At 40.4% G+C, this 14,941-nt stretch overlaps 1 protein-coding gene across 1 annotated transcript in view; it reads left to right on the top strand.

The window, feature by feature from the left end:
- The window catches only part of si:ch73-138n13.1 (uncharacterized protein KIAA1671), a 39,568-nt gene that overhangs the window by 19,317 nt on the left and 5,310 nt on the right, over window positions 1-14,941 (top strand). The window contains exon 7 of the mRNA XM_047380204.1: window positions 13,996-14,105. Within this exon, the coding sequence (XP_047236160.1) occupies window positions 13,996-14,105 (110 nt within the window). The remainder of the gene's footprint in view (window positions 1-13,995; window positions 14,106-14,941) is intronic.

Raw genomic sequence — 14,941 nt, forward strand, 5'->3', positions numbered from 1 at the left:
GCTTTGATGCTTGGAATAATTGTAACTCTTCGTTTTCTGCTGGCCTCCAAACTACTATTTCTACTGAGGGACCTTGAGCAGTTTGTTTTTTCTTTTATGTTTTCCAATTAAATGAATCTGCACCTGAAATCGGTATCGACCCGGAAAGACTGATTGTCTTTTTTTTTTATGATTTCCTGGCATTGACTTTTTTGCCCCTCATTTAGTATAATTGTTAGAACATATTTTAGATTATTAATGTTACTATTACTGGCAGTACTAGTGAGTTGGCAGTAGGTACTATTTATTATTAAAGTCTTTCGTATTATCATACGTCAGGTTGGATCATTTTCCTTGTAATGTATTCGGGTGTATTATATGGTGACATCAGTGCTTTAAGTGTCTGTCTGAAGCTGAGACTGTGGCGAAGCAGAGATGGACAGCCTGCTGAGACTTCTCTTGTGCATGTGGTCATGCTGTCTGGGTTCATACCCCCTCCGGGTAAGTAGCAGCTCAGTTCTCTTCCTAAAGAGGTTTCTCTGAAGACATTTATACACACGAAAATGCCCTAAATGTGCTTTAGTAACATCATATTCTTGGTGCCGTTACTGGTTCAGTTTGTAGCTAAGATTGCACTATGACTGGTGAAGTCAGAAGCCTGACAGCAATGAGCAGCTATGAGTCACCTCCAAGTGGTGATATCATAGGAGGGAAGAAACACTGAAATTGAAAATTGGTTATGAGAATGTTACACCCAAAGGATCTTAATATTTTAAACTAGAAATATTTGCTTGTATATCATTGATTCTTGTAATAAATTTGAAAACCGATTTCTGAGGTTCACCGATCAGAATCTTGTGGTTGATTTCAAATTCCATTTTTGTAAGGCTTTGGTCAGCAAGAAGTCTTTATAAAATATGGAATTTAATTTAATTTAATACTTATGAGTCTTGATGAATAGGAAAAGAGAAAACACTAGGAATAGAAAATATAGGATATTCCAGACCTTTTTATATTCCATTATCTAGAAGATAAAATCAAAATTTTGGAAAAAAGGAAAGGCTTTTTACTATGGATGTAACCATACAACAAAATCACGGTTCAGTATGTACTTTAGTTTTAAAGTCATGGTTCGGAACCTTTTCGGTTCACTCCGATCAAGTGAAACAAATAAAAAGTGGCCACTTTAGAACTGACTGGAGATTTGTTTTATTTTTGTTAGTTAAATATAAGCGGGATTAGCCGATCGATTGATGGATTATAAAACAATAAAACCACTTTAAAATGGTCAATGCTGTTTAGATTTTTTTATAAGAATGTGTAAACATTTGAGAATAAAGGAAAACTTTGTTGTTTTAAAATGCAGTGTAGCGTACGAGATGTACTTAAATAAATGCACCATAAAGGCACAGCTATTGAGAAGTCCTTTCTGGTCAGAGGGTCTCATGACAATACCAGTGTGTTGTTGACTCTCATGTGCTGTGCAGTATTTTGGGCTGATTGAATGCTCCAGGCAGCTGGATTTGGACCTCAGCTGATTTTTGTTTTGTACAAGTCATGTTCACATTTAACTTTGTGTTGTTTCAGGTCAGTAATTCAGTTAAGACACTCCCATTTCTGGTTAGTTTTTCACAAGCAATATGAAGCTATTAGAGATCATAAGCTGTGGTCTGTTATATTGTGACTTTACAAAAGTAAAGTCTGGAAAATCAAGGGTCTTTATTTAAAGTTGGATAATACTAATCCAGATATGACACATCTGTATATTATAGAATTTAAAACTGAGCTGATCTAAATTGCTGAATCATATGCAAACCTTGGTGCCGTGTTGTTTCAAGGTTTGTTGAAATAATAAACCCCAGCTGGGTTGTTTTCTTTTTGTTCTCTTATGACCAGAATGTTATGAAAACTGTTGGAGAACCTTGAAATTTAACTGTGAAAAACTAAGACATTTTCAAATGGAATAATTGTAGGTACACTGTGATTTTACTTTCTGTTTACCAACCATAATCAATATAAGAACAGCATTATTAGATTTTTTTTAATCCATCGTGGTTTTACAGTTTCTGCCAAATGGTTCATGTTGACATTTTAAACTGCCTTTAACATAGTAATAACGGTTATCACAGCTAGCATCACTGTACAGGTCCTTCTCAAAATATTAGCATATTGTGATAAAGTTAATTATTTTCCATAATGTCATGATGAAAATTTAACATTCATATATTTTAGATTCATTGCACACTAACTGAAATATTTCAGGTCTTTTGTTGTCTTATTACGGATGATTTTGGCATACAGCTCATGAAAACCCAAAATTCCTATCTCACAAAATTAGCATATTTCATCCGACCAATAAAAGAAAAGTGTTTTTAATACAAACAACGTCAACCTTCAAATAATCATGTACAGTTATGCACTCAATACTTGGTCGGGAATCCTTTGGCAGAAATGACTGCTTCAATGCGGCGTGGCATGGAGGCAATCAGCCTGTGGCACTGCTGAGGTCTTATGGAGGCCCAGGATGCTTCGATAGCGGCCTTTAGATCATCCAGAGTGTTGGGTCTTGAGTCTCTCAACGTTCTCTTCACAATATCCCACAGATTCTCTATGGGGTTCAGGTCAGGAGAGTTGGCAGGCCAATTGAGCACAGTGATACCATGGTCAGTAAACCATTTACCAGTGGTTTTGGCACTGTGAGCAGGTGCCAGGTCGTGCTGAAAAATAAAATCTTCATCTCCATAAAGCTTTTCAGCAGATGGAAGCATGAAGTGCTCCAAGATCTCCTGATAGCTAGCTGCATTGACCCTGCCCTTGATAAAACACAGTGGACCAACACCAGCAGCTGACACGGCAACCAGACCATCACTGACTATGGGTACTTGACACTGGACTTCTGGCATTTTGGCATTTCCTTCTCCCCAGTCTTCCTCCAGATTCTGGCACCTTGATTTCCGAATGACATGCAGAATTTGCTTTCATCCAAAAAAAGTACTTTGGACCACTGAGCAACAGTCCAGTGCTGCTTCTCTGTAGCCCAGGTCTGGGGAATGCGGCACCTGTAGCCCATTTCCTGCACACGCCTGTGCACGGTGGCTCTGGATGTTTCTACTCCACACTCAGTCCACTGCTTCCGCAGGTCCCCCAAGGTCTGGAATCGGCCCTTCTCCACAATCTTCCTCAGGGTCACCTCTTCTCGTTGTGCAGCGTTTTCTGCCACACTTTTTCCTTCCCACAGACTTCCCACTGAGGTGCCTTGATACAGCACTCTGGGAACAGCCTACTCATTCAGAAATTTCTTTCTGTGTCTTACCCTCTTGCTTGAGGGTGTCAATAGTGGCCTTCTGGACAGCAGTCAGGTCGGCAGTCTTACCCATGATTGGGGTTTTGAGTGATGAACCAGGCTGGGAGTTTTAAAGGCCTCAGGAATCTTTTGCAGGTGTTTAGAGTTAACTCGTTGATTCAGATGATTAGGTTCATAGCTCGTTTAGAGACCCTTTTAATGATATGCTAATTTTGTGAGATAGGAATTTTAGGTTTTCATGAGCTGTATGCCAAAATCATCCGTATTAAGACAATAAAAGACCTGAAATATTTCAGTTAGTGTGCAATGAATCTAAAATATATGAATGTTAAATTTTCATCATGACATTATGGAAAATAATGAACTTTATCACAATATGCTAATATTTTGAGAAGGACCAGTATATCTCCTAGAGCAGAGGTGTCCAAATAGTTTTGTGTGGCCCCCAGCTACAGTTTAGGAAAGGTACAAAATTGGCAAATGGACCTGATGCAGCTGACCACTTTTGTCATTTTTTAAGGGTGAAATTTTCAAATTTAAATCTCCTTAAATGGAAAATGTTTGTTAAAACACAAAGTTCAGCCTTCCTTTTTACTGCATAGGCCCTTGCTCTTTCTTAGCCTGAATGAACCGCAGACATGTCTCAACATGTCGTAGAATATAGTTTTCTTTTAAATAGCTTCTTATATCTCATCTCTGTTCTTTCACTGACTTTATTTTTAAACATCTCATGATACTAAAAATAGCCCACACTAAGCCTTCTTCACTCAGGAACAGCATCTACACTTAGTCTTAGTCTAGCCAGCAGGACATGGTAGGTTTTATATATGGTGTGTTCACTGACAGAAAAAAGATCAGAGTTTTAGGTTTCCTGCTTGCAGCTACCTGTCAGGGCTGATCCAGTTGGGAATCGTCTGGTTCTGCTCACCAGCTGATTTGTCAGTGCATCTTTATATAGATATGAAATGACGTAGTTTAAATCTTTAGAGCAACCCCTGTCCTTGTCAGCTTTATAAGCTAGGTAGGTGGAATATTGATTAACGCAGTCTTCATATATATAAAAAACCAAGTTAGACATAAAATAGGAAATATTTTAATTATTCATTGATTCCATAGCAACATTGCTTCACCTCCTGAAACAGATTTAATTAACTTTGTGGATTCAACACTTTATTTTCATTTGTACAGCAAGTGTTTCTTCACAGTTGTGACAATAAGAAATACCTGTGTGAAATCCTTTATCTAAAAGCAGTTATGCTGAGGCTAACCTTTACAGTTGGTAGTTGGTGTTCCTGTAAACTGAAAAACTTGACTCCACACTTTCCTAAAGGACAGTACTTCAGAGAAATCCTATTGCCTCTAGAGGGCATATGTTGAGAGGGGTTGAGCTTTTATAAGCCCTTCTGCTCCTGTTTGTTCAGAGGTTGGCTATTTGGTTGCATCTGGACTCGCCACTCTGGCTGTATGCATGGCAGCAGCAGCAGCTTTCTGTCAGGAAGGTTTGTTCTGAGGTTTACATGAGTTTTGACTCCGAGTGAGAGTTAAGCAAACATTACTTGCCCTTGGCGATCTTGCCTTTTGTCTACGTTGTGCAGTCAAACAGGTTGAGCATATAATGAAATCTCCTTTCTGTTCTTCAGATTTTTATCTTTTGTATGTTTTAATGAACAGGTTTTTTCCGCTTCTCCCTGTGTTTTAAAACCTACTTTCTCCTTGGCTTTCTAATTTTTGGTATAATGAAATCACATGTCGTCTCTGTTTTTGTCCTACATCTGCTTCCACTGTCTGACTGATTCAGTCTGTTTGACCGCGGCTGAGTCTTAAGTGGAGTGGCAGAACACCGCAGAACATGTATATCACCCCCTCCTCCCCCTCCTGCTCTGAATCAAGGACCTCCCATTCTCTCTCACTCTCTCTGATCCGATCCACACTCCCTCTCTCCACCCAGTTTCTCCTTGACGGCGACTTCTGCAAACATTCGGTACAATGGGAAGCAAACATTGATGCATTTTCTCTTACCTGCCTGTACCTGCAGAGTAAGACAGGAGGGGGAAAATAATCATTCCTCTTTTTCTTGATCTGACTTCAACTCCGATTGCACTCCTTCCTGCTTTACCCGCATTGGATGCCCTCCGTTTCTCCCCCATGGAATACGAATGACTACAGCAGCTTTCCCTTTGCCACCAGCTGTCTTTCTCAGTTTCTCTACGCAGCTTTTCTGTCAATGCTTACATTAGCACTTTGATGATGTTACCTTGCCAAATGGACAGATTTTTCAACTTTCCCTTTTTTGGGAGATAAACGGATCAGCATCAGCTCTTGGTAATCATTAGGTTCGTTGAAATCAAGATTTCAGTAAGAACAGAGAAGCTTCACCTGCAGGTTTATCAGAGTTGTTGCAGAGAGTTCCTTTGAAGGAAAAAAGAATGTGTTTGATATGTGAAATAAGTGAATGTTTTTCTAACCGTATCGTCCTCATTTTACTGATTCAGTAGTTTACTTCCTGTGTTGAAGCCAGAAACGCATGTCTGAGAAACCTGTTGGAGGACATTGAAGCAGTTTTTCAGGGTGATCTCAAGGAACGTTGCCCTTCATAACTACTTCGAGGTTTTGTCCATCTGGGTTTTGTGCCAAGCATTTTATAGCCGTCATCAAAATAGACGTTGGAGAGCTTTGTGAATTCACTTGGGGCAGACACTGTGGAGCCTCGAGAGTGATGAGTTGAAACTGGAGTCCTGATGGCTCCAGTGGGACTACACTGCAGAGAGGCCTCATAGAAGTCAAACTGGGGAGTGTCTCAATACTGCAATGATCACGGACTGACTTGCTCTATCTTTGCTGGATCCCCACTTTGTGCTAGCTGAGCCCTCTTGTTGTACATTCACCCTCCCCACTGCTGCAGTATTGCCCCTGCAAAATGCGTCAGTGAGTTCTGAGGACACCTTCCCTGGACTGCCATCTCCTCAGCATATCTGGACTCTAATGATTCACAGCTGCTGTGAAAGCAAAAGTCACAGTTCAGCTCAGACACGACGGGTCTCGCCAGCCGTGGGCTGTGATGGAGTATCTCGGGGATAAGCTGTCAGTGGCTCACTCTCAGGTGTCGGGATGGATGGGGAATGTGCGCCGCTCCTTTCACGGAGCACTCAGCTTTCTCTCCAGTTCTGTGGAGAGGGGAGGCAGGGGAGAGGATGGAACTGGGGGCTTCAAGAGGACCAACTCCCTACGCTCCTTGGCCTCCCGCAGCAGGGAGTCCATCCGCAGATTCTCACTGCGCAGTCAGCAGCGTCTGTCCCTACGCAGACGCACAGCACCCAACACCCCCACTGCTGTAAGACCCCACACACTCACTTCCAGTTAAAACACAGAGAAGTTAACTGTTGGTTTCTGCTTACATACAAAAGCAGTAAATATTAATGAAGGGCATCAATATGTCTCATAGCTTCTTAAATTGAAGTCATTTTGCTGCATTGGCCGTGTCACTGCGAGAACAGTTGCACCTTCATCAGTTATTTGGTCTTTGGCCTAACATGTCAGCAGCTTTTGCTTGTATATCGTATCATGATATTCCAGCAAATATTTTCTCCTTTCATGGCCTCTGCCTCTTACAAAATCTCATCCCTCTCTTACTACAAAGACTGCTGTCCTACTTAGAGATACACAGATCAGAGTTTTGTAGCCGATTTTTGGACTCTGATTTTTGCTTAGCCAATACCTTGGCAGGTCAAAGCAATTTGTCTTCAAAAATTAGAAGTATTAGTGGTTAGAAGGCTGAACTTGGTTAACATTAGTCTTTGTAAACGCCATTAAACTCCATAGAGAAAGTAGAGTCCTACTTTTAATTCTGACAACCTTAGCTAATCTAGCATGTTTCACAACAGGGGTTGAAAACAATTTTGATGTTCTCTGTTTCTTCCTGGTATCTGCTGAAGCTGGCTTCAGGTCCATTTGCTCCTTCAATAATTTGCTGAAACATCCCCGAAGGCAGGTACACATTGACATCCAGGGCCAGAAAGCTGCTCTTTATACCCGACAAGCCAGCTCCAAAATGACCATGCCTCCCGAAGTATGAAATGTGCTTCTTCTGACCTGCAATGATACATAACATTGAGTCTTCCTCCCTTAATAACAACTTCCACACAGAAAATTAAAGTGGTTTGTGTGACCGAGTAGCGCTTGTATATGGCGTGTTCATGAAGTGAAAAAAGATCAGAGTTTCTGGGCTTCCAACCAATTGGTAAGCGATCCTGGATGGTCAAACTGAAAATTCACCAGGCCAACTAGGTGCACATCTGGTCCTACTGGCTCTCTGGGTCATTTTGTTTATTAACTTATTTTTAGGAATTACTGAAAGAAAAAACATGATTACTAGAGATGGTCTAGTATTTGAAGTGCCTATAAAAATCTATTCCCTTTGGCTTTCCTCTCCCTGGTTTAGTTTTAGCTGTACCCTTTGACCGGTCTATTCGCTGGTACATTGGAGTAAAACTACTGCTTGGTTTAAGCTCACACCTATTTGTTCCATTCCTGCACAACTTCTCATGAGTCACAGTTTCTAAAGATAAGTGGTGCTTTCATGGCTTAGTGTGGCTCTCCGATATGTCTGCTGTGTCCTAGTAGGTTTTAGTCATGAACAGCTGTTATTGTTGTCTCTGGCAGAAGCAGAGCTCACTATCAGTAAGTGAGGATAATTTGACAGAGCCAGGGATTAAAGTAAAGAGAAGTAATTGGCAATTCTTTGGAATAGATTTTTTTTTGTCCTGTTTTCAGAATGGTGTTTTATTTTGGCCTTTTATTTGCGAGGCAAATCTAGTAATTAAAGAAAGCCTCTTCAGGTAAATGTAACTAAACTGACATACCCCAAGAAGATGGGTTACCCTGTCACTTCTGTCACAACATAAATCAACCACTGTTTGTGTCAGTCAGATTCTGACATGAGATAACCAGCTTGGCATGTTGTGCTGCAGGATGCATGTCTGCACATGTGGTGGCTGGTGAAAAACTGTAGTTTGAGTCATGCTGCAGAGGAATTTAATTTGTAGCTAGGTATAAACGGTCCAAACAGCATTTAACCTCAAAGTAAAACTGGAAATTTGCAACAACTAATTATAGCTGTCACTACATGTAAGGGAATGATGTCCTGACAGACTAATCCTGACAAGTCCTTTGGTAAATTTGAGGACAATCAGGACATTCAGGATATTGTGAGCCTTAGTAAAAGTGGTTGAATTGGATATTGATCCAAAGTTTTTGTATACATCCGCTATTATTATAGCTATCTCAACACAGGGATATATAAAGTGTCTTGCAATAATATGTGCATCCCTTGAGTGTTTTCACATTTAGTCACATTAATTCACTAACTTCATAGTAGCACATAATTGTGAAGTGGAAGAAAAATGAGACCTAGTTTTCCAAATTCTTCACAACCAATCTGAAAAGTGTGGCTTGCATTTGTGTACAACGCCCTTTTATGTTGAAACCCCTGAGTAAAATCTAGTGTATCCCACAGATCAATTATCTGAAAATGTAAAGATATGGTACAACTGCACCCTACCAAGACATGCCGGTCCACCTAATCTGACAAGGCCAGGCAAAGAGAGCATAAATCATGCAAGCAGTTGGAAGATTGGCACAAAAAAGGAATTTTGTTGAAAGAAAGTCATAAAAGCTTCCAGTTGTGCCATGGGGCAAGAAGGTGCTCTGGTGAGATGAGGCAGATTTTGAACTTCTTGCCAACCACATTAAATACAATGTGTGGTGAAATAGGTGGGTCACTGCACATAACACTGAACATTCCCACATTGAAGCACAAAAGTGGCTACAGCATGCTGCGGGGATCCTTTTCTTCAGCAAAAAACAAGGCTGGTCACAGTTGGAAAAATGGATAGAGTTAAATACAGGGCAATACATGAGGAAGACCTGTTAAAGTCTGTGATTGAGGTTCACCTTCTAGTTGGACAATGACTATAACCATATAGGTGGAGCTACATTGTTATAATTTAGATCAGGGGTGAGTAACTTCCATCCTCAAAGGGTTGATGTCCTGCAAGTTTTAGACGTGTCTCTGCTTCAACACACCTGAATCAAATGTATGGCTCATTATTAGGTCTGTGCAGAACGTGACTGCATACTGAGGAGGTAATTCAGCCATTTTATTCAAGTGTGTTGGACCAAGGACACATCTAAACGTTGTAGGACACCGCCTCTGGTATAGACCATTTTTATTCGTGAGAATGGCCCAGTCAAAGTTCTTAACTAAATATTTAGCGTTTCAAAGCTGGTAGAGACATTTATTTGTAAATATTTGTTTTAAAGAAACGCTATGAAAATCATATCTTTTTCTTCCACTACACAATTTTGCACGACTCTGTGCTGGTCTATCACATAAAGCCTTAATAAGATACAATAAAGTGTGTGGTTGCAGCATGACAAAAAAAAGAAGTGGTTTGAATCCTTTTGCAAGGTGCTCTACCTGCCCCTGTTCTATCCTGTTGTAATCAATAAGGTCCGCTGACGACTACAGAACCTCCAAGTGAGAAAAATCTGATTTCAAACAACGGCTTCGTTGGCAAAAACATGATGAACAAACACCAGACTGAAACTATAATCCTCTAGTTCAGGTCACCAAAAGAAGCTTAAACCAAGTCAGGTTTTACATTCTTGCCCTCTGTGCTTCCATGATACTATGAACAACACTCAGCCTTTGCTTGTACGCATCACTTCCGCTGTTCTTTCCTTATATAACACAGTTCTGTTTCCCTAGCAGAATGTGTCTTAATGTGACCCCTCCTGTCATGCAGCTAGAATGCCCATTTGTTGAAGTCAGATTAGCGTTCGAGGGAGTGGTTGCTTGAATATGTGGATATTGATTACTGCAGCGTCCACTAAGCATGCTTTCCAGATTTAGAGGAACAGGGAATAGGGTAGTGGCATACTACAAATACAGTAGTGTAACTGAATGGGTTTTAACTGCTGTTAATGGGCTTGCTGTATATGTTGGAGTCACTTCAGATCCGATAATATTTAATCTAGAGGAAATTGCATGTTGGTCATTTTAAAGTAGCTTTGGCTTCCTCACAAAAGCATATTACACCTTAACAGAGATGTTTACAGTATATGTTACAAGCTCAGATAGAAAGACAACACTTTTATCTACACTGAAGGTTACTAACAGGTGTAAACACATTCCTCAACAGTGTCATAAACTGGGCTGGGCACTGGTACCTCCAGTGCTGTTTTCCTGTTAACACGTGTATCCCTGTGTTCTCCGCTCTCTAATGTAACATCGTTAGGTGCTCGACGGCAGCGCCCATCCTTTTTAGATGAACAGCTACATGTTTTCTCACTTTCCGTTGGCTGCTGTTATTGGGTAATGTGCAGCAGTCTGTGCATTATCAAACAGAAGTTTCCAGGACCTTGTTCCTGCCCTTTCCTCTGCAGATTGTCTGTCAGACCTACTCAGTGATCAGCCCTTTATCCTTCCATTCATCCGCTCTTTGTTGAATTGCTTTCCTTGACACACCCTTCCTGTCCAGGGGAAGCTGACTAGTGCTATAGCTTAGGACAAGCCTTCCTCCTGACAGCTGTAAGTCATTGCAATTGTAAAAGTCATTTTATAGGAGGTTGGCTAAGTTGTGGGCATGTAGATTAGTATTGACTGCACAGAAAATGCTCATATTTAATTAAAGTTCAATACTAAGTCTGATAGCCCTCTTTTCAATGACAAACAGTGAAAGATTATAAATAAGATGCTGTATAATGGAGTTTCTCTGTAACATGTTCCAGCAAATGCAGAGCTCCAACGCTAAGCTGATCAGGTATGGGTGTGCTGGGAGTCTTCAGGTTGAGCAACACACACAAACGCATCTGATTGGAATTTTTATCACTACTTTTTACAAGGCTTTATTTATTTGTTTTTGCCAGCACTGACAGCCTACAGAAACAAGTAGAGGAGGGGTGGAAGACTAAAATCCTTCAAAGTATGTTTCAAAACGGCTGAATTGGTTTCAGGGATGACCTGATTGTAAATGCAGAACATTTTTGTTGCCTGTGTGAAAAAGTATACTGGAGTTTGAAGAAGTATTTCTGTGCTGCATATTGTGAAATGATGTCACTTTGCAAGGTGTGTGTGTGTGTGTGTGTGTGTGATGTGAATCTCTGAAGAGAAGTTCCTAACACATTTGTTAACACCTCTGGATGGGCTGTGTAAAAAGCCATAAAAAGTATTTTATTCTAGTTTCATAATCTCACTCTAGAAATTTTAGAACATTTTCTTCCGGGGAGGAGGAGCTCTGCTGAATGTCGTTCTAACTGTTCTCAGTTTTATCCTTTGATGCCAAGAAAGGTTTTTACTGATTATTAACATCCTGCACTGCTGCTCTTTTCTCAGTCTTTTACTTGTTTATACACAATAAATGAACATTTCTCACAGTTACTCTTTATCTCACACATTCCCTCTATTTGAACATCTCTCCTGCTCTTGTTTTGCGGGTTTCCGATGTCTGTTCACACACAGCCAGAGAAAACAGGGCTTGCATTCATGTAGCTCTTAGAATGAGCTGACTGATCTGCAATCAGTGACCATTGCTCTCCTGGTCAAGGAGCCTGTGCAGTTACAGAGCCAGGTGTATCACCTTTCTCTGTCCATCTCTCTGACAACATCTGAGAACAGAAGGATTAGCTTTTGTTGCTTTTCTCTCTCTCTTTACATGGACCAGGTTAATGGTTCATGTGTGGGTGTGGCTGTGTGAGCTGTGTTTGGTTTTGTGACAGTGTGTCCTCTGTACCAGCTTCATTAAAAGAGGCATGGTTCAGTAGGCAGCAAACACTCACTCGCCGATCTGTCTTTGTCCCCTCTCTGGCCTGTCTCCATTAACTTGCCTCTTTTATCTTTCATTATCTGCATGACCACTGCTGACCACTAAAGCCCAACAAGCTGCAGCAACATCAACTTAATGCAAGGCAGTGCAGGAGCACCAGCATCCATCTTTAATCACCTAAAGCTCTTTAATATTCCTTATTGGATTACTGCTTTTTTGCTTGTTAGACAAACAAAAGTTTGAACTTTGTTTAGCATTGAAAATGTGAACAGGCTGCACGTATTAACTGTGCAAACAAAGTTTAAATTATTAACTATCAAGCAGAAATGTTGAGTTGTTAGCATGTTCATGTTCATAAAAGGTTTGTGTAGCCGAGGCATGAGTGTGTTGCAAGAAAAAAGGTTTTAAGATGTTAAGGTTTTCAAGCTTCTATAATTTCCTTTTTACTGTTCCTATAGTTACTTTTTGCACAGAGGTCTTTTTACTTAGATGCCAAATAAACAGCTGGAAGTGGCTGTCATTTTCTCCAGGTGACATTCAGTAATGCAGGGCTGCTCCTCCCTCACTGACTGCTGCACACTGCTGGTTAGCTTTTTGCTCTCTTGCAACAAAGACAAACCTGGCTATTATAAATATGTATAATTGTGAAAAACACAGAGATGGTATGGAAACTATGGCCGACCATCACTCTTATTACGGTAAAACCACCAGTCGCATGTCTGTTCAGCAGCCAACTGCAGACTGACATCCCAAGCAGAAAGCCCACCTAATGAAGAAGAGTAAAATTTGACTCTATGACAGAATTAACGCAAAGATTATACCAAAAATCGAATTGCTTTTATTTATAACAGAAAGGGAAAAAAAAGTAACTCCTGCTGCTACAAAAGTAATATATTGATTAGTAAAATTATAGTAATGTTACATATACTGTATATTTACTGATACAGTGATATATGGTAATAATTATGATTCTACAGCAACAGTTTAGATCAAACACTCAATAAATGTAGTAGTGATTTATATAAATCATTTATATAAATGTTTTAACATTGTTTTGCTGTTCTGTTCTGTTTTGTTGAGTTATATAAATTTAACAAGCAGATATTACCAAGCTGAAATCAGGCTGTTTATTAGTTGGGCTATCTGCTGAGGGAACGAGCCTGTGGGCGGCTGCTTAGAAGACGTGCTCCTCGTCTCTTGTGAACTATGGCTTACAGGAGTAACGGAATGGATTTCTTTAGTTTCCTTTGTCAATCTTTTTGGGACTGCAATTATTTCCGAACAGTCAGATTTTTCTTTCTTGTAAATTAGAGAAAAGTATAATAGCCTTTTATCAGCCAGCAGACTGGGCAGTATGCAGCCACAGGTAGGGAAGGAGCAGCAAAGATTTAGAAAACTCCAGTCCCTCCAACACTTTCTCTGGCATCTCATTAAGAGGACTTTAAACTGCGTCTTGGAACATCTTGGCGATTTGGAATTGGTCACTTTTTTTAAATCTTGGTCTACTTTAATACCGATAACTGGCCCATCCTTTTATTTAACCAGATGATATCAGTTTGTTACACCTGTGTTACTCTATAAAGAGCAGAATGGGACACAGGAAATAAGTTTCACCTAGCTGGAAACCAGATCTTTCTCCACTTTAACTTTTTCCCATTGCAGAGCAAAACTACAAGTCAATAACAGCACCCACACTGTCAACAGTAACCAAGACCCCAACCTGTTACGATTATTCTTGTGTCTGCTCTCAAGTGACAGAAACGTGCCATGATGTGCATTTAAGGAACTCCACCACAGAAGCATAGGCACTGGCTCACATCAGAAAATCCAGTTATACCTCCCATCTTTCATTTATCATCTTATTCTTCTCTCTATCGTTGCTGGCTCCAGGTGCAGCAGAAGCAGAGCGGCGAAGCAGACAGTAAAGACTCTGGAACTCCGGTTCGTGACACTGACAGCCAGTACGGGACCTGGGAAACAGGACTGCGCACTGATGGCAGGTAAACAAACATTACCCTATTTGTTTAGGTGCCAGCAATACAAGTCAGTGAGCAATTACCTTTAAACCTTTTAAAGACAAGTACAACAGAAGTGATTTAATGGAAATCTATCGTCTCACAGGCCAACGCTTTTGCACTGACAATTAAACAAAATTAGGATTTGATGTTAGCAACAAACTCTTGGTTTAGCATCCGTCGTTTCTCTTCATCATAGTCCACCTAACGTTTTCAATGGGGAAAAGATCTGGACACTATGACGGCCAATGTACCACTCTGTATTTGAGAGGTGACGCTTTTGTTAATAGAACAGTTCTAGTATCGGCCTGTCTAAATTAACCCAGCTGAATGTAACTTCAAGCAGATCAGAAAAACGCCACTAATCCATTGTTTTGTCCGATTTTAGATAACTCCCAAGAGTTTCTGTGAATGGTGTTTGCATTGTACTTTATTCATGCTGTTAATACAACTTCTACATAGGGTATTTAGTAGTAACATTAGGCCCAAATCTTTAGTTCAGGTTAAACCTCGACTCCTGTGCCAACCAGGGTTGGGTTTACTTCGTGACCAGTTGTGGGCACAGTCCTGCTAATCCACTAATAGCGGAACTAAGATTTTGTTTAGCGGAGTAGCGATTTTGTTAACTTTGGAAACTGTTACCAGACCATTTAGCTTTTGTTAAATTGAGTTTTGCTAACTTTAAGCCCACTAACAGAATTCACAAGTTTGTTTCTTTCTATTGTGGGTGTGTCGCAAAGAGTACGTTAAGCAAGCTATTGGCTTATGTTACTTGCCTGCTACTCCCTCTGCTCCTTTTTTTCTGTGTCAGGAACTAGGGC

Source organism: Girardinichthys multiradiatus, chromosome 12 (genome assembly GCF_021462225.1).
Source record: "Girardinichthys multiradiatus isolate DD_20200921_A chromosome 12, DD_fGirMul_XY1, whole genome shotgun sequence".
NCBI classification, from domain to species: domain Eukaryota; kingdom Metazoa; phylum Chordata; class Actinopteri; order Cyprinodontiformes; family Goodeidae; genus Girardinichthys; species Girardinichthys multiradiatus.